The sequence below is a fragment of the Acomys russatus genome, chromosome 11 (assembly GCF_903995435.1).
Source record: "Acomys russatus chromosome 11, mAcoRus1.1, whole genome shotgun sequence".
NCBI lineage: Eukaryota > Metazoa > Chordata > Mammalia > Rodentia > Muridae > Acomys > Acomys russatus.
This window is the reverse complement of record NC_067147.1, coordinates 7,448,604-7,474,911: the sequence shown is the minus strand read 5'-3', so window position 1 is coordinate 7,474,911 and position 26,308 is coordinate 7,448,604. Positions and strand designations below refer to the sequence as shown.

General features: G+C 43.3%; 1 protein-coding gene and 1 pseudogene across 1 annotated transcript in view; one reads left to right on the top strand and one right to left on the bottom strand.

Annotated features, from left to right (window-relative positions):
* Tmem131 (transmembrane protein 131) overlaps positions 1-25,913 on the bottom strand; it is a 105,908-nt gene extending 79,995 nt beyond the window's left edge. The window contains 3 exon segments of the mRNA XM_051152659.1: positions 2,554-2,622; positions 12,781-12,821; positions 25,827-25,913. Of these exon segments, the coding sequence (XP_051008616.1) occupies positions 2,554-2,622; positions 12,781-12,821; positions 25,827-25,913 (197 nt within the window).
* Positions 20,350-23,756, top strand: LOC127195243 (zinc finger protein 431-like; annotated as a pseudogene).
* Positions 25,914-26,308: the final 395 nt, after the last annotated feature.

Below are 26,308 nucleotides of genomic sequence, written 5' to 3'. Positions count from 1 at the left end.
AACCTTGCCTAAAGTAAGGCCAAAAAAATGGAAGGCGACAGCCAACACTGACCTCTGACTCAATCTCTAGCCACATACGTGAACACACATATATACATACAAAGCAGAAAACAACTAGATAAAATTATTGAAAGACTGTCTCAAGAGTAGTTACTGATGTCTTAAACTGGAACTTTCATTGATTTTGACTAAAATTTTGTGCTGTGAACTAATCTTCATTTTCACCCCCTCATCTCATAAAATAGCATCAACATTATTTAATGCCCCAGTGTTAGCATGAAGCGCAATAGTCTATGCTTACTTCTCTAAGAACACACTGAAAGATAATTTTACTTGAGAACGAAAAGCCTATTAAAAAACAATTAACCATATCAATAAACATCAAATACAATGCCCCCTTTTACTAAGCAGTTTTCACTTAAAAGATAGTGATATAGCCTGTAGCTGAGTCCAGGGCTCTGTACTTCTTGCAGTGTTGTCACTGCACCCGTCTTATGCATAAAGAATAGAAATCGTGTGTCTATGAGATGTTCTGTCTCCTCTTCTCTCTCTGCAGTGGTAAATCCCTCATTAGCAGGCACAAGGCCCTGGTTCTGAACACAGGCTGGAGGGATGGCTTAATGATTAAGAGCATTTCCTGCTCTAACAGAGAACCTGAGTTCACTTCCTGTACCCCGTCGGGTGGCTCACAATCAACTCTAACCCCAGATCCAGGGGATCTAACACTCTTTGTGCCCTTATGGTACACACTGCAGAGACACACAGACATGCACACACAAATTTAAACATATATCTATATATTTATATGTGTACCCATAATGTATATTTATTCCCTTTTAGTTCTGAGAGGCTGGGGGTTCATAACCGCAGTGCTGGTCAGGTCTCCCTGACATGTCCTAACACTGTTGCAGGAACTGCATTGGGAGCAGTAGCTACTCCGAGACAGCAGCACAACTCATGTAATTAGAGCCCTCACTGCCTAATTACCTCTGAAAGATCCTAGCTTCTGCTGAAACCTTTTCAGAACAATATAATCATCTACTTCCTACCTGCACGCTGTGGTCTTTAACACTAAACATCACAGGAGTCTATTGTACTTCTAGAATGGCTGATTCTGAATACTGACTCCATCTACAAGTACAAACACTTTTCTCTGCATGCCTGACCCCTCTAACCCAGGATCCCTGTAAGAATATTGTCATCCCAGCACTGGGGAGGCAGAGGCAGGCAGATCTCTCTGAGTTCTAGGCCAGCCTGACCTACAAAGCGAGTCCAGGACAGCCAGGGCCACACTGAAAAACCCTGTCTCAGAAAACAACAAAATACAAACAACAACAAGGCTATCAAGTGTCTATGATTCTTGGGCTAATTACCCAGCCATGCTTCAGAAAATACAAATGATATATTTGCTTTCTCCATCTGAAACTGTGAAGAAGGTCCTTAAACTTACTGAGTTTACAACAGCAAGAGCAGCTGAATAAGCCTTGACAGTGGTAAGGAAAACTATAATTTTTATTTGTTTAGCCACAATAGACCTAAGACGTCGATATAGCCAAATGTCTGAGGAGATGGAATACAAAGTGTTTCTCTAGGCAGAGGAAGGGGTAACTGCCAGTGGACACAGCATCATAAAAGATGGTTCAGAACCTTCGGCTCAGCAAAGCTTATATGGTCCAGTACCTATTTATCAATTTCAAAAATTGAAACACAAACTTTGGCCTTTTTGCTAAGAAATCCAATGTAGTAGAAATTCAATAAAGACAGAAAAGAAAAAAGAAGAGAAACAACCCATATTCCCAAGGACAGATGAATAATTAAACCCAAAAGAATGTGTACAGCATTTAAATTTCATTTAGGACAGGTTTACAGCATAGATAATTACTTAAGTTAGTAAGGAAAAATAAAGATAAGAATATTCTGGCCACACCTGAGTAAAACATACTTCCAAATGTGTGCACTCACAGAACTACCCCCAGACTATGTGCTCTCCTATTGTGGACTCTAATCCATGGCGCTACATACACGGCTTGCTCTTGAGCCTTTGAAATTTTTTCTGTAATAGGCAATGATGTAAGATGCCCTCATCACCCACCCGTAACTGGAGCCCAATAAGGTGAACACTTGGTTTTCCTGGAGTACCTGAGACGTGTGAACCAGGAGCCCAGAAGGCGGGAGGCGACTGGCTCAGTGCCCCTGTGGCACGCGTCTGCCTTGATCCTCCACGGGGCTGGTGGCCACACTATTGCTGCAATGCTCTCTAAGAGCCTCATCTCAGGCACAGTGTCAGTACGAATGGTGTCAAACACCAGGGATAAAGTGCTTCTCAGAAGAGGCTTCAAGGTGCGCGACACTTCTCACACTAGAATCCTCTTAACCAGAGTGTAGTGTGTGAGAATTTTCAAACTTTCAAAGTTTATATTATGTCAGATTCTTGTTTACTAAGAGGATTCAACATCATTTGTTAAGACTTGAAGATGTAGCTTTCTCACACAGCTGACACAGGCAAGGGGGGAGAAATGCAAGTAAACAGTCGTACCGTTCCAAATTACTTACTGTTCATGGAAATCCAGCATTGGTGGTTCAAATCGTATGGGCCTGCAATTCCCCCGGTACAGAGAAATGCTGGAACGAAAAAGAAGAAGTGTAAGATGCAGCTCTTTAATTCTGTGACTATTAGTCAGGCGCCTGGCTTATGTCACTCAAAAGACCGGGATTCTAGGATGGGATGGTACCTCAGTATGAGGACATGAGCTACATGTAAAACTAAAACCCGTGTTAAAAAATCTGGGTATGGGGCTGGAGAGATGGCTCAGTGGTTAAGAGTGCCGCCTGCTCTTCCAAAGGTCCTGAGTTCAATTCCCAGCAACCACATGGTGGCTCATAACCATCTGTAATGTGATATGGCACCCTCTTCTGGCTTGCAGGAGTACATGCAAGCAGAGCACTGTATACATGATAATAAATAAATAAATCTTAAAAAAAAAAATCTGGGTATGATATACAGGGGGAGGAGGCCCCTCTCAGTCACAGTCATGGGGGGGGGGGAGAAGGGGGAACTGGGAGGGAGGGAGGAATGGGAGGATACAAGGGATGGGATAACAATTGACATGTAATATGAATCAACTAATAAAATATATTTTTAAAAAATCTAGGTATGGCTGGGTGTGATGGCACATGCCTTTAATCCCAGCACTTGGGAGGCAGAGGCAGGTGGATCGCTGTGAGTTCAAGCCAGCTTGGTCTACAAAGTGAGTCCAGGACAGCCAAGGCTGCATAGAGAAACCCTGTCTCGGAAAACCAAACCAAACCAAACCAAAATCTGGGTATGGCTACATTCCTAGAGGCAGCAACACCAGCAGATTCCCTAAGACTCACTAGCTCATTAGTTTAGACTACTTGATGAGTTTAAGACCAATGAGAGAGCTTGTCTTAAACACAAGGTGATGGAACCTGCAAACAGCAGCTAAGACTGTCCTTGGCCTCTCCATGCACAAAGTGTGACCTGCACACACAAACAGGTGCATGCAGACACACTAGTAGAACCCAATGTTCTACGTTCTAAGAATGTGTAATTTCAGCACTTAGAATGTGGAGTAGGAGGATTATGACATCAAATCCAGCCTTGGTTATATAGCAAAATTCTGTTTTAACAAACAAACAAACAAACCAAGGAGAAAAAAAAGAGTACTTTTTTTTAAATAGAAAGGTATATGAAAACAGAAATTCAGTAGATTGAATGATGAAATTTTCCTGATTAATATAATTAGTAGCAATATAGTTTAACATGTTTTCTAGCACAGTTACACAAATTTGATGGAGACTAAAAAGTACAGTCACATTCCACTGAATGGCACAGGACTAAAAAACAAAATGAATTTGGGTCTAGAACTTCGAAAGCACTGGAACACTGAATCAAGACTTTGGAACATACTGATGCTCTGGCCTAAATATCTGAGTACCATTTCTAACTGACAGGATTTTGCACAGCAAGCCTCAGATATCATGAGGCAACGTGTAATGTAAGATATCAAGGATCTTGGGGAACACATGTGCTTACATACCAAACTCATGTTTACATCCCATGAGGCTAGAGATGCAGTCAACTCCTGAAGCACTCTTGTTTGAAGAAATGCGACACACCCTGTCAGGGACTACTGTACTTCCATCACTTGCACAATTCACAAGGACACAAGTTTCCAAATTTCATTCAGGAGATACAGAAAATACTGAGAATGGAATGGGGGCTACTGAGCTGAAAGTAATCAAAATGTTGTGAACTCTACAAAATTGGATATTTTCTTGTGCTGTTTGTTTGATTACCCCGTTTCTATATATGCATGTTGAACATAAATGACAAAAATAGAAAAGAAAGAACGCAGTAAATCTCAAGATCATATTGTGCTAAGACACAAAACTACAGCCAATAGGATAAGAAGGCACAGTTCTTTGTAGGTGGCCGCCAGACACAGCGGCCGATAGGCTGTCCTATTATTCTCTGTTCCTTTTAGACGAAACAGGGGACAGCATTCTTTGGCTCCTTTAAAATAAGAGGTGTTCAGCTCACAATTTTTTAAAATAGTATTTTTTAGATGTTGTTGTTATTATTATTGTTGTTGTTGTTATTATTATTAGTGTGTATGTGTGTGTTGCCTTCATCTATGTCTGTGTACCACATGTATGCCTAGTGCCCAAAGAGGTGAGCCTCCACCTGAGTGCTGAGAATCGAACCCAGTTCCTTTGCCAGAAAAACAAATGTTCTCAATCACTGAGCCAGCTCTCCAGACCCAGCTCACATGGCTTTTGTTTGTTTGTTTGGTGGGTTTTGGTTTTTGGTTTTTTGAGACAGGGTTTCTCTGTGTAGCCTTGACTATCCTGGACTTGCTTTGTAGACCAGGCTGGCCTCGAACTCACAGCGATCCGCCTGCCTCTGCCTCCCGAGTGCTGGCATTAAAGGTGTGTGCTACCATGCCTGGCTCAGCTCAGGCATTACATTTTTCTTTTCTTTTCTTAATAAGGTTTTTTAGAAAACTCAAGCTTTTCTAAAACCTTATCAAGTTAACAAAAGGAAAATGTAATGCCTGAAATAATCTGAGTCACCAATTCACACACATGTATGTGTTCCGTATTAGAGGAACAAAGGGGATTAAGATATAGTTTTCCTCTCATAGATCCCAGAATCTATTCTGTAAGTTGCAAATGAAAAATTCTAAAGCGGTAGGGGAAAGATTCCTTTTATTCAACACGCATCTAGCACAGTGGGTGAAGACAGAGACTGAGGAGGTACACAGGCACTGGAGTGTGCATGGTGGAGACCAAGGGTAAGAAGGCAGGGGTGCAGCTGGCAAGTTGGAGAACAAGGGGACAGCAGAGATCAGAGTGGAGGGGTGGAGAGGGAAAGGCTAAAGGTCAAAAGAGGAGTGTGGATGTTATTCTAAATGTAAGAAACACCTTCTATAGCTATGGTGGACTGAGTGTGACATGCTCCCGAAGGCTCGTATGTATGAGCACTTGTTCCCTCCCCAGCTAAAGGCACTGTTGCTGAACTCTCAGGAAGTAGAGTTGTGCTGGAGGAAGTGGGGGTTTGGGGGTGGGGTGGGCCTTGAAGCTTCCTGTTCACTCTCTGTTGATGCAATGTGACCAGCTGCCTTAGTCCTGCCACCATGGCGTCTCTGCTATGACAGAACTGTATCCTCTCAACTAGAAATCCTAAGTCGTTCCTTGTCAGATATTTTGTGACAACAGTGAGAAAAGCTAACCGACACAATAGTGCTTAAAGAAGGAAGTCACGACTTGGCATTGTTCTGCACGGTAACTCTGGGCTGCAGTGTCAAGAACAGACTGTGAAAACTCAGGGGGAAGCAAGGTAGTGCTCCCGGCAGCCCGGGCAGGGAGGACAGCAGCTGCTTTCCTGAGCTTACGTGGAACTCAGACAACAGTCCTATTGATTCGGGACTGTAAGAAGAAGAGGGAGGAATGGAGGATGACTTACAGACCTTGAGGGTTTGTGAGACATATTCTAAAAGAAGGAAGGGCTGTGTGGGAAGATGCCCGTGAGTATTGTTTTAGATCATTTCAATACGGTATCTTACTTAGACTGAGCTAAATAAGTAGTAAGTAGCTGGATACACGTGCCAAGTACTTACACAAAAAAACTTCCTGCCGACTCTGGTCCTGCTAAGGCAACCTTGGCTGAACTAATCCTAGCAGCCTGTCTAGTTTCTTCAGCTCTCCCCTGTCTCTGTGGGTGCTGCCCAAACCCGGGGCAGTCACTGCACAGTCACTGCAAGTCACACTTCCCTTTCCTTTCCTGGCACATCCTTTGGAGTAGGTTTTATGTCCCAAGCTAAAGCCTCCTGGAAACTGAGCAGAAGCAGCACCTGGCAACTGTTAATAGGATTGCAGAATGTTCACAAAATGAGAAAAGAGAAACAATGTGAAAGATGAGTCCTTCATAAATGTATCTTTTCATGACAAGAGCAGAGTCACATCTAAGGAATAATTTTAAATGGGTCAACATAAACAAGCACAATAGTGCCTTGTTAAAAAAAAAAAAAACTAGAAGTGCAGTAACACACAACTGGCATGTATCTACAGCTAATGAAACGATTATACTATGTTTTTCATTTATGGCAGGACACCATTTAATATTCTATTAAATGGTGCAAATGTTTGGAAGTGATGCTGAAAAATAAATTGAGGAAATAGGCACCATGAAAAATGATATATATCCCTTGTCAATTTCAATGCAAGCTAGTCTGGAATGTTAGCATAGTCTTTATTTTTTACTTTAGCAATTACTTGCTCTGAATTATCAATATAATGTCTTCTAAATTTTTATGAAAAATTATTTGCAGGGCTGAGGAGCAATCTTAGAATTCTTGCCTTGCCAGCATAAGGACTTCAGTTCGGCCCCCAGAAGCCACATAAAAAGAGTTAGGCGTGGTCCACCATAACCACAACACAAGGGAGATGGGGAGAAGACAGGTCCTCGGCCTGACTGACTGGCTAATTGCGGGGTAGTAAGTGATCCTGCCTCACAAAGGAAAGGCTGATGCTTGAGGAACAATGTCTGAAGCTATCTTCTGGGCAACTTATATACACACCCATGTGTGCATGAAGGGGGACACACACCCACACACCCACTTTAGGACATGTCTCCCTCCCTCCCGATTTAGAGACACAGAAATGAAGACTTTTCTGACTTTAAGCTGGGGAACAAAGAAATCCTAGGGAAATGGACTCCACTGTTGCATTAATGGTTGGGTCAAAGTTGAGCAGGTGACTTCCACATGAAGTCCATATGGCTTCTGGATGCTGAAGAAAGTGTTAAGTTAGGAAGTCTACAGCTGTCTGCTGAGAATCAACAGAAGGCGCTCTGACCCACTGTGGGAAGGGTTTAAGATAGGGTCTCTGAAATATCCTTCTCCTGAATGCTAAAATTACAGCTGGTGGGGAGAGAGCCATCCCACCTGGACACAAAATGTGGTCCACATTAGCCCAACACCTAGAATTCCTGTGGAAATGTAAATTACAAGGTCCCATCTTCAGAATCTGATTCATTACATATAGTGCAAAGACCAGAGACCCGAGCTTTAAAGCATACTCTCTCATATTTATCAACTACTATTTTGTACACTGACTCACAAAGGATCATTACACACAGAAATGGGGGAGGAGCAAGTCAAAATTTTACAACTATCAACAATTAAGGAGTTCCCAATATGATTTTTCTTAGAGACAGATGAGCAGCTACTTAAGATAAACAAACAGGACTTTCCCTGTATAATCTAGATATACACCAAACACATTTTAGTTTTGATATGGATTCTATGAACTAATGATATCAAACACCTTCTCTTTTTTTAATATTTATTTGTTTGTTTGTTTATTTATTTATTTATTACATACAGTGTTCTGCCTCCATATATACCTGCTCACCAGAAGAGGGCACCAGATCTCATTATAGATGGTTGTGAGTCACCATGTGGTTGCTGGGAATTGAACTCAGGACTCTTCGAAGAACAGACAGTGCTCTTAACTGCTGAGCCATCTCTCCAGCCCCTCAAACACCTTTTCATGTATTTGTCAACTACTTGTCTTTTTCAAAGGGTCTGTTCTAAATTGTTTCTTCTCTCTTTTTTTTTTGGAGGGGAGGCGATTTTGGCTTTTCGAGACAGGGTTTCTCTGTGTAGCCATGGCTGTCCTGGGCTGACTTTGTAGACCAGGCTGGCCTCGAACTCACAGCGATTCACCTGCCTCTGCCTCCCAAGTGCTGGGATTAAAGGTGTGTGCCACCATGCCCGGCTTGTTTCTTCTCTTAGATGGAAATGCTATCTGAGCTATGAGGCTGTCTGTGTCTTATGGATGGATAGTCTAGGAGACGGGCACAGGGAACCCATTCTCCTAGGCCTTTTTGATAGCTGTGTCTTAAACAGCAAAAAAGAATGAAAAAGAAAAAGAAAAAATTAATTTTAATGAAGTACAGTACATGTTCTTGGTATCTTAAGAAAAAAATTTGTCCAGGTTGCAAACTTTATCCCAAGTATTTTATACTTTCAGCTTTGATATATGGGCCCACTACTGTTCATTATAAATGAGTGGGAGATTGGCCTGCTTCTTTTTGTTTGTTTTGCTTTTCAAAGTCATTTATAAAGATAAGAAAGACAAATCATTTACTCCATTTAAGAGTCAGAAAATTAAATGTAAGGGAAGACATGAATGTGACAACTGACTGTGGCATGCTCAGCTCTAAATGGAACGTTCATGTTACACCCCTCTTCTCAGGTGGTGGATCCCAAAGGAACCTGGGTTCTCCACACAGACAAGACAATCACACATGAACTCACAGCAGCTGTCACACCACACACACAACCAGACAAGCTCCAAGCTGATAAAGCCCTGCAGAGAGGTGGGAGGAGGGTGGGCACAGCCCAGCACGTGTGAGCTGCCGGCGTTCCATGGTTGCTAGGGGAAGGAAAGGCACTTTTCTTTAGGATGTGCTCCCTGTTAGGTATATCATGCACCAGGGCAGGAGCCACTCCCAAGACAGCCGAGCAACACACACCGGATTCCAGGGGGGAAAGGAGAGAGAAAAGAAACAATAATCTCAAAGTCAGGTGGGCAGGAATGAGAGGGTACAAAGGAGGTGAATATGCTCAAAATACACTGTGTGAAATTCTCGAAGAATAAAATATTGTTATAAAGGTAAAATATTAAGCATAAGATTAAAACAAAGCAGTTTTTTTTGGTACAGAACATATGCATAGCTCTTTCTTTTTAATAAATTTTGACACCTGATGCTGAAACAGTTTGTGTACTGTATCACCCACTGGGCTCCAGGCTACCATGTTGTTTTCTAGTTTGTTTTTTTAAACTGGTTTTTGGTCCCTTTGTTCTCTTCTACTATCTTAAAAAACAGAAGAACAAGAATTCTCTTTTAGTTGCCATTTTATGTCTGTGACTAGGCATTAGGTGTGTCTTTGTTCCTTAAAGTGGTCTTAGTAGTTCCAGAGTTCATCTTATCACTGTCTCTAAGTAATGGACCCTTTACATACAGTGTCAGAGTAGAGCTCCGCTCTTCGCGCCTCTGCTCCTGGTTCTTTGTTCTACTGTCATACATGTGATGCCGCCATGCAGTAAATCTTATAAAATCTAATTATTTGTTTTTATAAATCTGCTAATTAAATGTTAATCAGGAAACATTTCTTTATGTATCAACATATTTCTGATATTCTTCATTCTATTATTAAATCTGTTTCCACCTAGAACAGCTTAATTGCCTTCAGCCTCTAACACTTCCTAAAGTGTCACTTTGCTAGTCAAGTGTCTCTGTCTTAGCCACAATTGTCTTGTCTTTGTCTGGAAATGTTAAAGTATATTTGTGAAGGGTGCATCATTCTACAGTGGCAATTTTCTATGTGACACTTCAAAGATGTAACCTTATGGGGGCTTTTGGGCACTGGTGTGTGTGGGGGGGGGAAAGAGATTGAAAGAGAGAGAGATTGAGAGAGAGATTGAGAGAGAGAGACATTGAGAGAGAGGGAGGGAGAGAGAGAGGAAGAGAGAGAGAGAGAGAGAGAGAGAGAGAGAGAGAGAGAGAGAGAAAGTGTGTGTGTTTACCACTCTCTACATTACATATTGAGGCAGAGTCTCTTACTGGAACCTGGAGCTTGCCAATATGACTAATCTGGCTAGCCAGCTTGCCTCAGAGATCCCACCTCCCCACCTCCCCACCTCCCCTTCAAAAGCACTGTGTCACAGGTGGGCCACCAGGCTTGCCCAAACTCCAGTCTACAGCTTTGGATGGTAGGTAACCTGTCCTGACTTCAACCTGAAAGAATCCTGTCTTAAGATTCCTGGAGTATTGACAACTTATTATATAGCAATAGGGAATTAATGTCAGTGGTTAGAGCAATGCTTGCTGATGAAGTTATTTTTATAACACTGTTTTTCTCAACTTCTCTCTTAACCCGGATAACACACAAATAACTGAGACTCTATTATATTATTTTAACAAGCTTCACAGCACAAGAACTGGGCAATTATTAGTCTATTCTTAACCCTCTAAGCTAATTTGGTTTCCTCTCAGCATACATCCCACAGATACTTACACTTTGTAGTTTTCCTCTTCCAGCTCCTTCTCCTGAAGTCTCTTCACTGCTGCCCACGGCTGAATCCCTTACTTCCTCCTCTAACTCCTACCCTCTGGCCCACATCCCCTGCTGGCACAAGTCCAGCTCTGCTCCCTCCCCTGATTGGTGATTGGCTGTAAGCTGCTTTATTGGCATAGCTGGGGACAATTGGGGAGCAGTGTTTACACAACACTGAGACAGGAGATTCTCAGAACAAGGACTGCAAACATATATTGGGGGGACTAGAAATCAGCATTTGAATTGTACAATAATCTTCTGCCCACAGCCTGCTGTATATAAGAATACTGATAAATATTTGCTGAATGACTAAATGAACGAATCATCAAACCCCCACAACTTTCAATCAACTGCTTAAAGTCGGCAAGCTGCTAGTACCTGAATAAATGTTTACATTTCATCTCAAAATGGCTTTTAATACACTGCTTACATTATATATAATATATGCCACATGGTGAATTCATTATCCAATTTGTAAAGAAAGGTTTTCCTCAGAGTTTTTTTAATAAGGTGAACTGGTAACTTAAGGAGCCTTGATTCCTAATCTCCCACCAAAAACTCCACACCCTAACAACAGACCATGCATGAAGGTGCCCTCATGCCAGGCAATGCTCAGTCAGTGTTAGCAGACAGAGCTGGGAGTCAGACGTTAACTTAGACTATTTTGATGACAGACACCATTCAGAGCATTTATGTCTTGGTTGTCAAGCCCCTTAACAACAAAGCCAGCACTGATTTCCCTCTCTCCTCCAATGTGCCAGAGGCCTCCACAAATGAGCGGCCTCGGCTGCGTATCTCTGCTGAGGAAGGTGCATTTAAACTCCAGCATATAGGATCCTAAGACACCGTGTGCAGGCTGGCCAATCTCTAGCGTGCCTCTAACGCCTCCTCAACCACGACAACGCTCCTTCCCAGTGCCTCAAGAGGGTTCCACTTGTCCTTTAAGTTCTTCTTGTGCTTGTTGTTTGTTTTGCTATAAGACAGGGTTTCTCTGTGTAGCCCTGGCTGTCCTGGAACTAGCTCTGTAGACCAGGCTGGCCTCACAGAGATCCACCTGCTCTGCCTCTGGAGTGCTAGGAAAAGCTGGGCCTCAGAGAAAATATAATGAATACTGGAAGAATCCATATTCAACGAGACAAAGCAAAGCGAATGCAATGCCAGACAGTCACATCAGAAGGCCTCGCCATGTAGGTGATGGCAGCCGGGCCCAGGGCCTCTGCAGGAGCGACATGCTCGCAACTATTGAGCCACCTCTGCAGCCCTGCGCGCAGACTGTGAGGGCCGAGGAACACCATCAGCATCAACATAAGGCAGCATGACCCCACGGCCACCTCCCAACCTGCCGGAACTGAGCTGAGCCTTTCTACTGTGTTGGTTCTAGATGTGTCAGCTTAGGACTCATGAGAAGTCACTAAGGACTTACAAACCTGATAACGCTCACAGGACAAGGGGTCTCTGCTCTGAGTAAAGGCCTTTTATATATGACAGTTATAGGGCTACAACTTAGACGTTACATGTCCCTGAAAGGCCCATATTTGGGGGCTTGGTTCCCAGAGAGACCCTCCCTGTGTGGGTTGGACTTGGCGAGAGGTCTTTAGGGAGCATGCTTCTGAAGGAGCTTGTGGGATTCCAACCCTTTCTCCACCTCTTGACTCTCTGAGGATAAGGGGAGCATCTTGGTTTTGTTGTGCTGTGCTGGGAGTTCAGTCAGTCAAGGTCTTTGTGACAGTCAATGACTCGTATTCCAGAGCAGTGTGTTATAATCTGCACCATGTGAGAATTCACACTTAACCTTGGCTTTCCCAACACAGTAGTTAGAAATACATAGCATAAAGTCTAGTGTGCTGTTGTACACCATTAATCTCAGCACCTCGGAGGCAGAGGCAGGTAGATTTCTGTAAGTCTTAGGCCAACATGGTCTATATAGAGTTCCAGGCCAGCCAGAGTGACACAAAGCAGACAAAGTACCCCAAGCAAACAAATAAACAAACAACAAAATGAAAAGAAAAACCATGACAAGATGTGTTTATCAGGAACAACCCAGGAAAGTGAGCAAGAGTGAGTAGTGCAGGCACTGGCTGCAGAGGAACGGAAGCATGCTTGTATGTTGTCATATGTAAGTGCTACTTACCTTTTCTGTTGATATGAACTGAGGCCAAGTGTTGTCTCAGTCTGTAAAAGGAAGAATGAAAATGCTGAAACCAAAGGCTTACATCACAGATAGAAGAAATATCAAAATGTCTTATTGTGTCTTTTACTTTCATCCCATCCCCATACTTGACTTTTCAGGTTAAACCTGGTTCCTTAATTGCATAAAATAATAGGTCACACTATGTAGTTAAAATGAGAGAATAATAGGGTTCAATTTTAAGCACATACTGAATATCACAAACTAATGTTACTGATCTTTTTATGTTTAGCAAACAATACAAATCCCATAGGGAAGTCTCCTGTGCAATCACTTCGTGTAAGGTCATGGGCCCCAGAGTGTTCACTTCCTTCCAGTTGCCAGTGAGGTGCTGGTATCAGTGCTGCTGCCATTATAAGCTGAAGATACAGTGAGAAACCATATAAACAGTATGTAAATCCTTACACTGTGAGAAATGTCTACGGACATATGGGAAGTGGCTGTGAAAGGGACAGACAAGTGGCATACGTGAGGGAGTGCACTTGAAGAGCAGATGCTCATCACAACTCTGACAGGAACAGTGACACGGAAGCCACACGGGTAGTAAAAGGGAAAGAACACGGTACATCCGAAACATAGACTGCAGGTTTACTTGGCTGCAGAAAATAAGGTTACAAGGCAAGGTGGGAGCCAGAAGACATCCACCTTGTTGCGAAGCCATGGCTTCCTCTAGCAGCTTATGGGAGCAGATGCAGACACACCCAAACCTTAGGCAGAGCTTGGGGAGCCACTCAGAGGAGGGGGAAGAAGGATTGTGGGAGACGGGGGGAGGGAACATGGTCCACAGGGTCAACTAAGCAGGGCTCATAGGGGCTCACAGAGACTGAAACAACAAACACTGCTTCTGCATGGGGCTGCCCTAGCTCTTCTGCATACATGCTGTGGTTGTTTAGGTGTGGGTTCTTGTGAGACCCCTAACAGTGGGAGTGGGGTGTCTCTGACTCTTTTGTCTACTCTTGGAACCATTTTCCAGCCTCGATATGAGGGTTTGTGCCTAGTTTTATTGTATCTTGTTACGTTGTGTTCAGCTGATATCACTGGGAGGCCTGCTCTTTTCTGAAGAGAAACTAAGGTCCAGCAAACAGGGAAGATAGTGGTTGGGACGCATTGTCTAAGAGAAGAATAAATAAATAAAGTAATTAACTAATTAAAGAAAAGCCACAAAGCATTTAGATAATATATTCCATATGCAACTCAAGGGATATGATGCAGCACGGGTGCGACAGACACGGTCTGACTTCAGTGTTAAGCTATTATTCTGGCTGTAGTATGAAGGATGAATTAGAGACCTACATATTAGAAAAAAGTTGGGGAGGGAAGGCAGGTACGAGCTGCTCAGTGATGAAGGGCATAAAGACCTCAATGATTAAGAAAGAATGAAGCTGGGTGGTGATGGTACATGTCCTTAGTCCTAACACTAACGGAGGCAGGTAGAGGCCGGAGGCTGGAGGCAGGTAGATTTCTGTGAGTTCCTAGGCCAGCCTGGTCTACAGAGCAAGTTCAAGGACAACCAGGGCTACACAGAAAAACCCTGCCTCAAACAACTTAAAAAGCAAACACACAAACACACACACACACAGACACACACACACACACACTACGCCAAGGAGCAATACTGATGAATGCAGCCCAAGGCTAGGTGCCGTGCTATAAGTAGGAAAGCGAAGTAGACCATTGCTTTCTCCACTAGTATACTAGTAAGAATGTGGGGGGGGGGGGGGGAGACACGTCCCCAAATGAGACGCATACCGCCAACAGACACAGGGAACGATGTTCAACAACAGCAGTTCACTGTGGAAACGCAAAGCAAATGCATCTCCTACGTGTCAGGTGGCTATTACTTTTTTTAAAAAAGGGGAAGAAGACAAGAAAGAGCGCACACAGATAGGCAGGCCTGATAGCTTGCACCTGTAGCTCCAGACTGAAGGAAGATCACCGCAGGTTCAAGGCCATCCTGAGCTACAGAGTCAGTTCCAAGCCATTTTAGGCTACAGAGTAGAGTGAGGCTCTCACTTCAAAACAAACAAAAACCACCTAAACCGGATAGTCTCAGTCTGTCTGTCTCTCTTCTTCCCTCCCTCCCTCTCTCCCTCTTTCTCTCTCTCTCTCTCTGGATGTGAACAAAGTGGTATTGGGGATATAAAATAGCAAAGCTACTATGAAAATCAGCACACTGGCTCTCTAAAAAATCTAAACAGAATTGTCACACAATACAACAATCTCATTTCTGGATTTATACCTCAAATTCCAAAGCCAATACTCAAAATAAACAAACCACCAACCCTGAAAATGCTACTAAGACAGACATGTATGAGCCCATGTTCAAAGTAGCCATTTTCACAACAATGAAAATGGCAGAACCAAAGTGCCCTGGGCACAATACACTGTGGCTCATGCATACACCGGACTATTTAGCATTGTAAAGGAAAGCAAAGTATGTATGGACCCTGAGAACTAAGTCTGACATGCTAAGTGACATAAACCACTCATAAGAGACACATTCTGCATGAGTGCATCTTCATAACACACTCAGAACAGTGTCAGCCACGGACAGAACAGCCACAGGTGCCAGGCACTCAGAGCAGAAGCAATGTAACTACTCGCTGCCTAATGGGCAAAGAATCTGAGCTTGAGAGGAAAATGTTCTGAAGTTAGGTGGTGCGGGCATTGTCTAACAGTGTGAACATACCTAACACTGCTGAGCCGCACACTTACAAATGGCAGTTCTACATCTGAGTCACATCCTTTCTACATTAAAAACCTCTAGCAACTAGGACAAGACAGTAGTAGTGGCTAAGATAGATTAATGAAACTTGACAGGTCCAGAAATGGACAAGTATACAACCCCTTAATTTTCAACAAAGCCGTCAATGACACTCAATAGAGAACCAAGCCCCTTCTCAACAGATAGCGTGAGAACAACCAAATGATATACTCAGGAAACATGAACCTTTACCCTATTTTTTACAATGTATACAAATTAATCTCAGAGAAAATATTTAAGGGAATATAACAGCTCTATGGAACTCGTAGAAACAAAAGCATTTATCTATGCAGTGATGTGTATATGAATGTTCACAACAACTTTGTGATAACTCAATACTAAAACAACCCAAAGTTCTGCTATCAGGTAAATGGGGCATGAACAGTGGCATACCAATACAGCTGACTATTTCTCAGCAACGAAATGACAAATCAGTGATATATACAATAGCAAAGCAAATCTAACAGGTGGATGCTGGCCCGCAGTGACAGACAGCTGAACAGGGGTTGTCTAGAGATGGAGACCGAGCGCCACCGACTTTTGGGGAGGAGGGTGTGTTCACTATTGAGCTATAGCTGTGCCTTCCCACATGTCAGCCTTTTCTCTTTTTTTCCAAAACAGGGCTTCTCTGTGTAGCCTCGGCCTCTGCCTCCTTTAAATTACAGGCGTGTGCTACCACGCCCAGCATCAACCTCTCCCGTCTGTGTGATTTACACACTAGACTGTATGCTGTTCATAGATCAATAAAGGGTGACTAAAAAACCGAGCATGTGAAGCTGTGCTCCCATGCAAACAGAAACAAAACTCAAGAACTCTATTACCCTGTACGCTTTTTGAAGAATAAATATCATAAAGACAATGTAGCAAAGACAAAAAAGCAAAATTACTCATGATGATATAAACTACAAAGCAGGAAACCATTTGTGGTGGTTTAAATAGGAATGGCCCCCACAGACTCACGTGCTTGAATGCTTGGCCCATAAGAAGTGGCACTGCCAGGCGTGGTGGCGCAGGCCTTTAATCCCATCACTCGGGAAGCAGAGGCAGGCAGACCGCTGTGAGTTCGAGGCCAGTACCGCCAAGGCTATACAGAGAAACCCTGTCTTGAAAAACAAACAAAACAAAACAAAACAAAACAAAACAAAACAAAATGTGGCACTATTGGGGGGGGGGGTGGCCTTGCCGGAGGAAGCGTGTCACTGTGGGGGCAGGCTTTGAGGTCTCAAATGCTCAGGCCACATGTCCAGTGTGACTTACAGTCTGGTTTGGCTGCGTGAGAATCAAGATGTAGACTCCCAGCTCCTTCGCTAGCACCATGTCTGCCTGCACAGCACTTATCCCAGCACGACTATAATGGACTAAACCCCAATTAAATAAACATTTAATTTTTTAAGAGTTGCCATGGTCATGGTGTCTCTTCACAGCAACAGTAACCCTAAGCCACCATCTTATGAAAAATTGAGTGAGATTCAATAAGAAATAAGAGTGGAATAATAAATACATGCTCCTTATTCAAGTACAGGCAGATACAGTGGAAGTACAACCATATAGCTCTAATCATTAAAGCCTGACAGCTGTAGACACCATGCCCAGTGCTGAAAGAAGAAGGTTATAGTAAACGCTATTTTGATTATGAGGTAATTTGAAAAATAAAAGCTTAAGCTTGTCTTTAAAATGTATCTTAAAACTCAACCTAAAGATGGGGCAGCACAACAGAAAGTATAAAAATTAGGTGGAAAGACTAAACACGCTTTAGTAGTCTGAACGACACAATGTACATTAAAAGGTGTCAGAAGCTAAAGTTCAACTACGAACAAGTCACATCAGAATGAACAAGGACAGACATGTGGCAGAACAATAAGGAAGCAAATGACGGCTGTGACAGGAGTAATGTTACACAGAAAGGTTTCATAACATGAAAGTTTCTTAAACACAGCAGTGAAAGGGGGGTCAGGGGCCGAAGTGCAAGCAAAGCATAAGAAAAGGTAATTCACTCCAGAGAGCAGAGGCTGGAGAAACAGCTCAGAGGGTAGGAGCACTTGCTGTTCTTGCTGAGCACCGAGGTTCAATTTCCAGAACCCACATGGTGGCTTACAACCATCCACAACTCCAGGTCCGGGGAATCTAATGCCCCCCTTTGACCTTCATGGGTACTAGGCATGCAAGTAGTACCCATACCCACATGAGGAGGAGATATGTGTGCAAAAAAGGGTCCACAAGCATCTGAAAAAGATGATTACTTCATTAAAGAGTAAAGGTCTACAGAGAATAACCAGATTTTGCCAGGTTAGGGAAGAGACCTTTGACCTATCATGCCCCAAGACAGGGCATAGCAGGAGTATTCTGGGCCCAGAAAATATCTGTATCATGTGTAGTGATCTGTCTATCACAAATGACCACAACTAGTGTTTCAAAAAAAGTTCCCTGAACTAGAGAAACCCGACACAGTAATCCCTGAGTTAATCCAAATTATCCTTCTACCCTGCCTATCCAGAAGAGGCCATCACAGACACCTTCCCACCTGCAATTAATACTGCATGTGTGCCATGCTCACCACTGGGCTGCCAATTCCAGAAAGATTTGAACATGACAGCTCCCCATCTCTAAACAGGACTCACAAGAGGAAAGCAGACTATTCAATTAGACACACTGGCCTCTGCATAAGCACATATGTAATGCACTCTCAGGTGCTGTCAGTTCTCATCATAAACGTAACATACAATAGTGCAATTTCCACAGCTAGGACATCCCTGTGGGCTGAGAGTAAGGTCTCAGGGCTTTTGTGTTAGTGCAAGGATGGAGACAGGATCCTGCACATGCTGAGGAATCACTACTGCTAATGACTTCCCGAGACGCTCAGAAGATTTGTAATTGTCACAAAGTGGGAGCTGTTACCATCCTGTGGACAAAGGCCACAGGTCTAACATACACAAGGCAGTCTTCCCTCAACTCCCCGAACAATGAACTACTTGGCTCAAAATCTTATAAGGCCAAAAGCATGCTATAACCTGAACTTTATGTTACTAATCATAGTTTTTATTTGTATTTGTGTGCGTGCACACATGTGTGCATGCATATGTACAGCACAGAGCCATGTTGGGTGTTTTTCTCTATTGTTCTCCACCTTATTTCTGTAGACAGGGTCCCTTGAGTTCCAAGGATTCTAATGTCATTTCTCCCTACCCCGAGGGCTCAGGTCAGCACCAGGCACCAATGCCTGGTGTCTTTAGAGTCCCAATTCAGGTCTCAGGCAGAGAAGCGCTTTACTGACTGAGCATCTTCCTTCCAGGCCCCGTAAATTTTTTTTTTTTTTTTTTTTTTTTTTTTGTAGTAACATCTTCTTGCATTATAATTCAAAGTGTACGGCTGTCATACCAATTATGGATATTTCCAGTACCCCTTGGCTTGATGAAAAATGGCTATTTGTAGTACAAAATTAATCGCTATGTTGTAAAGCTGCCTATGTAGTGTGTGCAAACAAAACTATGCTTGCAGAGAACAAGCACCAATAGGAATTAATTCAGACATGGATAATATCACACTTGGGTAATGGGACGCAGAGTAACTCTCTGTAGCTGAGGTGCACAGCACAGCGGGTAAGGACTTAGGCTGGAGAGGGACGTGCCTGCTGCTGCATCCCTACTTCCTGGTCACTTATTTGGCTACTTCACTTAACTCTCTGCACATTAATCTGCTCACCTAAGCCTAGAGCACACACTTAAACATTCAGAGGTAGTGGCTATAGGTCAGCGACAACGCGCTTGCCTAGCACACACAAGACACGAAGACTGATTTCCAGAGCAACAACAACAAAAAACAGAGCATGCGTAGGAGTTAGCAATGCCCATTAAGTATTACTTTTCTGTTTTCCACATTTTCTGTAAACTTTCACAAATTTCTCTTTTATAATCCAAGGCTCCATGCTTTTTTAAATTAAAGGTGAATATTCTTGGCCTTCGTACAACTCAATCCTAGCCCCTTCTCCCTTCCCTTTCCCTAACAGAACAGAAAGCCCCCTCCTAAGAATATTTAGAGGAGACGACCATCTTCAACCCACATGCCAAGCCACTGTGGCACTGATTTTATGCCTGCTTTCTAGGTACCAGGGATGGCTGCTTTTGTACCAAAGTGACACTAGATGGGTAGTTATAATGGAGACTGCTAGCACCCCAACCCTCAGACAGTTAATGTCTGACCCTTACAGAAAGATGGGCAGCCTCTTGCTTAGCTGATAAACAGAAGCAGTACCACAGTTCTTCATTTCCAAAACCATTCCATTCCTACATAAGAAAGCCCTTCCTACAACAGCATGATGTGACATATCTTCAAGTGAGAAATGATAGAGATGCTGCTCCCATTGGACTCAAATACAATCCTGAGTCTAAGCGGCTAGAGTCAGCTGAGAGTCCCCTGATGATGACTATGCCCTCACCCTATACGCAGTTTGCACTTTGGGGGCCCCATGCCACCTGTAAATCTGACAAACCAGCTACAAATGCAAGAGTGTCCTTGATCTCCGGGACAGCTCACAGAGCTCAGAACAACACTCCATTGAACAATGTTGGTTTGATTCTAAAGGGATAGTGTCCTGAACACAGACCTGTGCTTTCTGTCACCAGGACACCTCAGTCTCCCGCCACGTGGGTATGCTTACCAAGAATAAAGCTCTCTATAAGCTCTGGTGCACAAGGCTTTGACTAGGGTCTCATTACACAGACAAAAGGGGTTTCTGAGACCATGGAAGGAAAATGAGTGCAGCCAGGCTTCGGACCACACCAGTGCTCTGGAGTCTGCGGCTGCAAAGTAAGCTCCGCATCCTGGGGCTGGCGGGGCCAAGTCACTAGTTCTCACTCATGCCTTCTTTGTGCTTATAGTCACGTATGATCTCAAGTTGCATCCACAGGAAGGTTCAGATGTGCTGCTTAGTTGTTCACGAAGCTCATTTGCCTGAGGAATGGATGTTATTATAAGCTCAGCTAGGACTGCTGACAGGAGCCCTACAGGTGGCATGTCCACATGCAGGACTGACACCACATGGTAACTGAGTGCGCTACGGGAGGGACTCACAGCCAGGGCTTGGGAGCTAAGAAAGAAGACACTAGCTTCCTGTGATCTGGCCCCTAGTGCCAACAGAATGTTCTGCACACTGCATCTGTCAGGGTGCTATGACTATTCTGCACAGCATATACTGATTTAGCTTTCCACAAAGACTTTTAATTCTCTCAAACTGACCTCCAGATCCAGTGCAATCCTAATAAATCCCAAGGGCAGAAGTGTACATGAAAGGCAGAGGACTCTAGGACAACCAAGGCATCACTGAGAACCACATCTACTGGAAGGAAAAGAGAGCAGAACCTTAAAGATGTAGTTGCAATGACAGACAGACTCCTGAGCCCAGAAACAAGCTCCCACATACATCAAAGCTGAGTAGGGGACGTGTCACTGAAGAATAACAGGGCTAGAAGGTACTGGACCTTCACTAAACAACCGAACAAGAAAAAGGAAAAGCTGACCTCTGCTCCCAATGACAATTACTTCAGGAACTGCAGCCGAACTAAGGAGTGCAGAACAACGAAATTCTAAATTTAAGATCATCCTTGAAAAGAGCTTCATGATCTTTTTGAAATTAATTAGTGTGTGTATGCATGGATGTATGTGGGCTCACACATACACGCTGAGACCTGGCATCAGCCTTGGGTGTTATGTTTAGGAAGCCATTCACTTGCTTTTGACTCAAAGTCTCTTGCCTGGACTTGAGCCAGTGAGTCCCAAGGAGCCTTCTGCCTCTATGTCTCCAGCTCTGGCACTACAGGTGCATGCCACCATGCCCATTGTTCCTATAGGTGGGTGCTGGGAGCTAACCTGGGCTCTGATGCTGACTATGCAAGTGCTTTAGGAACTGAGCCCCAAACCCATAACCCCTTTGTTTGGTTCTTCAGCCAGACACAAGACATACTAAATTAACAAAAGCTGACAGACTAAACTTTATGAATAAAGAATTTTGGTTTATTTGAAGTCACAATTCCCTAAGTCAAAAGAACAACCCAGGGAGTAAGAATAGTGATAAGATAAAGAGCCTAAAGGAGGGGGGACCTTTGGCAGCCCAATACCAGGGTGTGCTGCAGAAATTACAGCACACAACAGGTCTAGTGTAAAAGCTATACTGGGGGAGGGCAAAAGGCCGACTCGGAGTAGGGAAATGAGGGCGGGATAGAGGCTGATAGGTAGGTAGGCAGGCAGAGAGAAGGAGGGAGGGAGGGAGGGAGGGAAGGAGGGAGGGAGGGAGGGAGGGTCCCCAAGAGAGACCAAACAAGACAGGTACTGTCCCACCAGGTCCACCTGGCGGCAACAGGTGATGGCATAAAGCTACAGCTAGGTCCCCGAGGGCAGGTCGGTAGAAATGCCTGATAGCAAACATATTTCCAATACATATAACCACTAAAGATTTAGATAGTGAAATTAAGTTTGTTACTGATTGATTAGGGCCCCCCAAAAGAGCTTGTATCCAAAAACCTATAAGGAGTTCCTACTAAACAAGAGAAAGAGAGAGAATGCATGAGAACAAATATAAGCAAATGTAATTTATTTACTGTATTTACTTAAATGTTAATCAAAGAAACCCTGATGATGGGATTGTAAACTAGAAACACCACTTTGGAAAACTACTGACACTGTCTATTAAAAGCAAAGACACAGACGGTTTGGCAGGTAAGACATCGACCATCAAGACTGACCGCCTGGAACCACAACACAGAAGAGCGTAAACTCCCTCTAGCTGTCCTCTGGCTTTCACAAACACCCACACACATACATGCAAAGCAAAATGTGAAAAACATTTTTCAGCTGAAGACACATAACCTAGTAACTGTAGCTTACTCTCTGAGAGACACACATATTTACTAAGAGAAAGATTTATTCACAATTAATAGCTGAAAACTAGAAGCAACTAAAGTATCTGCAACTACAGAAATGATACACAAATTGAGCACATCCATACACTGTGGAACCTGCAATTAAAACAAGTTTGTTATTCACATAGAAAACCCGAGAAACGTAATTCTGAATAAAAGGAGCCAAAGACAGTACAAATAACATGAACTCGAAACCACAAGTGAAACTATATCATTCACAGCTTAAAGCTCGGTTACAACTGTAGGAAAAGGAAATTACCATGAAATTCAGAGTAATGGCCAATGTCTAAGGCCACTGGCAGCTTATTGCTGCTCTTAGCACTTAGGACGGGTGGTGTGGACATAGAGATTGATATAACCCCCCCCACCACACTTTATGTACCTATATAAGAATTATAGCTCAGCTGCAGTTTCCGCTCCATTGCTGAGAAAGCTAGGACAGTTGGTGTGATGAGTTCTCAGCCAGGTGCTGGGTGATGTGAGGAGCTCAGGCTAGATCCATAGACGGAGTGACCTATGATGATGTGCATGTAAACTTCACTAGGGAAGAGTGGGCTTTGCTGGATCCTTCCCACAAGAGTCTTTTATAAAGATGTGATGCTGGAGACCTACAGAAATCTCACTGCTGTAGACTGTAATTGGGAAAAACACAATATTGAAGAACACTGTTCTAGAAGTTGTAGAAGACATGGAAGGTACGTAATATGTCATAGTGGATGCAAGCCATGTATGTATAAGGGATAATGAAAGAAGCAATGCACCTCTTTCTTTCCCAGATAACTAGAAGACATGTAGTAGTCCCCACTGTGGAATGTGATTAAAAAGATGGCAATTAAAAAAAAAATTAGAGCTCACAACTGACCCTTTAAAAATAACAAATCAATCCAATTCTAGGCTTGTTAAAGCCTCTAGTTTAGGTACTAATTTAAAAAAAAAAATCAAATTGTATATGCTCTACTAGAAAGATGCTGAAGTCATATTCCAACGTGTGTGTGTGTGTGTGTGTGTGTGTGTGTGTGTGTGTGTGTGTGTTTTGCAACAGGGTTTCTCTGTTGTCTGGCAGTCTTGAACTCGCTCAAGAAATGGGAGGATCCATTCTAATCAGGGTGGAATATGTATAAACTAGGCAGCCACTGCATTATACCATGCTGAGTCTTGATGGAAACTTCCTGTTGTGGTGCAGATTACTCTGGGTCCCTGCCCCTCTTAGGAACCGGTTGGTCTTCACCTATTTTACAAGGTAAACCTTAGAAGCCTTGCCTAACAGGAGGGACAAGGGGTAAAGTGCAACTGCAGAAACCACAGGTTATGCTTTCTAGTCCTAATATGGCAAATGGAAATCCACGGGTGCACCTGAGAAACTGCACGTCTTGTGCTACAAAAAGCATTCTGACACCAGGCATGGTGGAGAGATTGGCGGTTAGACTCTGCTCTAGGTAGCAGGTGATTGCTAAACAAGTTACCTTTTATGCGTGTTATCTTCCTTAGCTCTATAAAGTAAGGAAACCAAGATTTTGACAGTTTTGAGTTTGGCAAACTTTACTATCAAATTAGCAACTTCTACGAGGTGAGAAAAGGTGAGTCAAGAGGCATAACTCACTGCACAGAGCACTCAGTGTAGGCTTTCTGTAGGGATCTTAGTAAGGCTGTGCTGTAGCTGAGACAGCAACTGATGCCATCTTAGTGGGATTGTTTCCTGTACTGTTCTGATCTGACTTAAATTTTTACTTCCCTGCCTTTAACATAAGCCACAGAAACATCTTTTCAGAGTTTATTCAAGTGTGGTAAATCACCTGTAATATCAACACTTGGGAGGCTGAAGCAAGTATCTAGTCTATAAGTGAGACCCAGGCCAACCACAGGCTGTAGTGTGAGGTTCTACCTCAGAAGATTTAAGCCAACTAGTTAGACATGAGTCAAAAATGTATCACATGCCACTGGTCCTGGTACAGTACAGGCTGCGCTGAAAACAAAAGAACCAAAGCAACACAGATATCTACCCTGGGGCATGAAGACAGGAACTCTAGGTAGTCTCAGTCCACAAAGTCATGGGCTCTTGGCACTTCTCTTAAACCGTGGTTTTCCTTGACTACAAAATGAGTGAAATACTATCAGGTGGGCTGCCTGACAACATGGTGCCTATCATTATGGCAGGTAAGTGATGACAAGCATCTTGTATGTCAAATCTTAGGAAAAGGGAGGAAACAGCCATAAAAACCAGGGGCTGGAGAGATGGCTCAGACATTCAGAGCATTGTCTGTTCTTCTAAAGGTCCTGAGTTCGATTCCCAGCAATCACATGGTGGCTCATAACCAACTATAGTGAGATCTGGTGCCCACATCTGGCATGCAGTCACACAAGTAGGCCAAAAAAACCAGAAAAGCAGAGTGCTGATGTGTAATCCTACATTGCTCCAGTGAAGGCCTCCATCCATAGTCACATATATGGCCCTGGTTAAACATACTAGGCCTTAAAACACAAGAATGAAAAGGGTCTGTAAAGAAGGGGCGGGGCTGGAAGGAAGCACACAGGAAGGGGGAGGGGGTGAGAGTGATCAGAATGCACTGTGTATGAAAATGTCAAAGAACAAATTTAATTTTAACAAAATCAGGAGGTTAAAATGAACACGAGGCATATGCTATAATCCTTCCACTCATGAGGCTGAGGCAGAAGGAGCACAAGTTTGAGGGCATCTTGGGCTATAAAATAAAATAAAATAAAATAAAAATCTCTTCTCAACAAAACAAAACAAATGAGGCAGCTGGTAAAGCGCCTTCTCAGCTCTGCAGGTCTTGCTCTCCAGCTGAGAGGACAGGATGAGTTGTCAGAGGGTGCCTGAGCTAGGTTTGAGAGTGAGGGCAGAATATTATCGGAGTCCACATTCTGATTTCATGCTTACTGCAGTTAAAGATGGAGCTCAGTGTGGCAAGTGCAGGACACCAAGACAAGACACATAAGACGTCCACTCTGCATAGAAGTTCTTCTCCAGGGAAATGTGGAGGTCTCTCACACTGACCCAGTGTTTCCCTCAATGTCTAACAACCAGACAGCTTACAGACTCAGTCTCACTTGGCATGACTTTCATACGCCTTCATTTCCACGGGACACACACAACTGTGACTTACTTACCTATAGCTTCCATACCACAAAGAGCTTGCTGTTTGGAGAAATGTTTACTCTAAAAGGTAATTCCAGCAGGAGGTTTATATGCTGACTCCACTGACTGTCTACAGTTCATAAAAGGTACTTCAGGAAAACCAGCTACATTTTTTTTCAAAGAAAAATAACAGTCATATATTATTCAAGAAAGTTACCTGTAGTAGCCCTCCGTCATCAAAGCGCAGCACTTCTATTATGCTCTCCGACTGAATGAACGCTGAGAAGGAAACAAAAACAAACATCATGACAGGAACAGACATCTAATTCCAATAAACTTTTACCTTGAAGTAAATACAATTTTACACTTTAATATACTGCTTCCTAGGAATGTAGGCCAATGGTAGAGCATTTGCTTAGCATGTGTGAGGGCCCTAGGGTCAACTCTGGCATCCAAAACAAACCAATGAAACACTGCTTGTTTGAGAGAAATGGTTACAAGAAGACACAATTAGCTCCTCAGAACTTTAGTGACTTTAAAATGCTTTGCTATGTAACGGTGATTAATGCTAGTACCAAGACAGCCTCGACATCCCTGCGATTGTAAGGCGTGGTCATGCTCAGCAGGCGGCAGCACACCATCAGCATGCAGGCATTTATTTCATCTAAACTCAGTAGCTGGAATTCCATGCCATCTGCT